The sequence below is a fragment of the Primulina tabacum genome, chromosome 14 (assembly GCF_025594145.1).
Source record: "Primulina tabacum isolate GXHZ01 chromosome 14, ASM2559414v2, whole genome shotgun sequence".
In the NCBI taxonomy this organism is placed as follows: Eukaryota; Viridiplantae; Streptophyta; class Magnoliopsida; order Lamiales; family Gesneriaceae; genus Primulina; species Primulina tabacum.
In genome coordinates, this window is record NC_134563.1 from 26,006,220 (window position 1) to 26,008,947 (window position 2,728).

At 38.3% G+C, this 2,728-nt stretch overlaps 1 protein-coding gene across 1 annotated transcript; it reads left to right on the forward strand.

Annotated features, from left to right (window-relative positions):
- Positions 1 to 731: 731 nt before the first annotated feature.
- Positions 732 to 1,580, forward strand: LOC142523881 (uncharacterized). The gene is made up of 2 exons (XM_075627613.1): positions 732 to 1,205; positions 1,452 to 1,580. The coding sequence occupies exons 1-2, from the start codon at positions 732 to 734 to the stop codon at positions 1,578 to 1,580; spliced, it is 603 nt and encodes a 200-aa protein (XP_075483728.1).
- Positions 1,581 to 2,728: the final 1,148 nt, after the last annotated feature.

The window sequence follows — 2,728 nt, forward strand, 5'->3', positions numbered from 1 at the left end:
TATTACAAGAACAATCGAATGTTCATAGCAAACAGATTCAACAGCTATTGAGCATGCACACCTCGACCCAGGTTCGTGGTCGTGGAAGAGGCCGAGGCAAAACTGAAAGTTCTGATGATGGTGCATATGATCGTTTCAGACGTATGAACCATCCTGATTTTATTGGTGGCCCTGATCCACTAGTGGCTCTGGAATGAGTCAAGTCATTGGAGGCTATATTCGATTACTTGAAGTGCACCGACAAAGATAAGGTAAGTTGTGCTGTGTTTATGTTGGTCAAAGCTGCTCGGATTTGGTGGGAAGCTACCAAGGTTAAAGTTAATGTTCAAGAATTAAAGTGGGACGAGTTCAAGGAATTATTCTACGCCAAATATTTTTCAAGAGAGGTCAAGGCCAAGAAGGTGAAGGAATTTCTTGAATTGAAGCAAGATGCTATGTCTGTCGCTGAGTATACTTTGAATTGCGAATAAGGATGTGTTTTTGTTCCTTTTATTGTTGAAAATGACAAAGATAAGGGAGAACACTTCCTTCGTGGTTTGAAGTCAGAGATTCGAAGAGATGTTCATATGTCAAAAGTGATCACCTAAGAAGACATTGTTGAGAGAGCCTTACTTTCCGAGCATGATGAACAAGAGATTGAGAAGGAACGGTAGTTAAGGAGGCAAGCTTTTCAAGCTAGAGGGCAAGGAACAAGTACTAATGTGCGAGGTGGCCACAAAGGAAAAGGCAAGATGGAGCAACGCAATAAGCCTTCTTTACCTTCTTCAGATACGGAGCGACCTGTGTGTCCTAAGTGTGGCAAGCCACACAAAGGTAAATTTTTGGTTGGTAGTGGTCCATGTTTTAGATGCAAGGAAATGGGGCACACAGCACAGAAGTGTCCTTTTTCTCCGAATCAAGGAAAAGTTCAAGGAAAAATTTTTGCAATGACCAAAGAAAGTGCTAATCTTGATTCTTCAGTGATATCAGGTAATATTTTAATCTTCGACAAGAAAGCACTTACATTAATTGATACTGGTGCGACACACTCTTTTATGTCTGAAGTGTTTATGCATTCTTTATCTTTTGACCCTACTGTTATGCCACTACACTTCAATATTGTGTTGCCCTCTGGAGATGAAATTTGTCCTACTAGTATCCTTAAGACTTGTCCTGTTCAAATGAGTACGAGATTATTGTTTGCTAATCTTATTATTATTCTTATGGTTGCATTTGATGTCATATTGGGTATGGATTGGTTATCTGCTTATCGTGCGGTGATTGACTGTGTGGGAAAGACTATGAAGTTTTTAGCCGATGACCATGAGAGTGATGTACTTGTTGGCCTAGGTTCTACATTGAGTATTCCTATTACTTCTTGTCTTCAAGCTAATAAATGGTTGCACAAAGGTTGTATTGGTTTTCTTGCTTCAGTGTTGGATGTGCGAAAATAAAGTAATATGCAATTACAGGATATTGATGTGGTTCAGGATTATCCTGACGTATTTGCTGATGATGTACCTGGATTACCACCTAATCGAGAGGTGGAGTTTGTTATTGATTTAATTCCATGTACAACTCCAATCTCTAAGGCTCCGTAAAGAATGGCTCCGACTAAGATGAAAGAATTGAAGAATCAATTGCAGGAGCTATTAAATAAAGGTTTTATCCGGCCTAGTTCATCGTCATGGGGAGCTCCGGTGTTATTTGTGAAAAAGAAAGATGGATCGTTGAGGTTATGCATTGATTATCGAGAACTCAACAAGGTAACTGTTAAGAACAAATATCCTTTGCCACGTATTGATGATTTTTTTTATCAATTGCAAGGAGCAGCAGTGTTTTCAAAAATCGATCTTCGATCCGGATATCATCAATTGAAGGTAAAACGGAGGACAAACCAAAGACTGCTTTTAGAATGAGGTATGGACCATTATGAATTTTTGGTGAGGTCGTTTGGACTAACCAATGCTACTTCAATTTTCATGGATTTAATGAATCATGTCTTTAAGCCGTATTTGGATAAGTTTTGTCATTGTTTTAATTGATGACATCTTGATCTACTCAAAGACACGAGAACTTCATCGTGAGCATTTGAGGATTGTGTTGCAGCTGTTGAGAGATAAGCAATTGTATTCCAAGTTAAAGAAATGTCAGTTCTGGTTAGAGCAGGTGGCATTTTTGGGTCATATTGTTTCGAAAGAAGGAATATCGGTGGATCCTTCTAATATTGAATCCAATAAGCAATGGTCCATTCCAAAGACAGTGTCAGAGGTAAGAAGTTTTCTTGGTTTGGCAGGATATTACAGAAGATTCTGGTGTGTGAGAAGTGCTACTTTAAAATGCATTTTTGGTGGATTTTGAAGGCTTATATACCCATTTTCTAGAGGCTTCTTCTTATTTCACCCTTCCTCCTTTTTCTTAAACGTTTCTTGCTCTTCTCCCTTCAATCTCTACTCCAAGTTCAAGGGTTCTAGTATAATTTTTATTGTCTCCTACCTTAGACTTCAAGCTACAAGGTAAGACTTATATATTTTGGGAGTTGGAAGGGTTTGAAATATTAAGGGTTAAGTTGGGTTCTTTGATTCATTGGATTATTGGGGGTGATTTATGGTTATTATTGTGATTATTGTTGTAAGATTCATTCAAGATCATCATAGCCATCTTAGTGCTTGTGGGTTGTAAGTAGAAGCTTCCTTTCAAATGCTCACATGATATATATGTATATAAGCCATGTTTACGGATGTCTAGC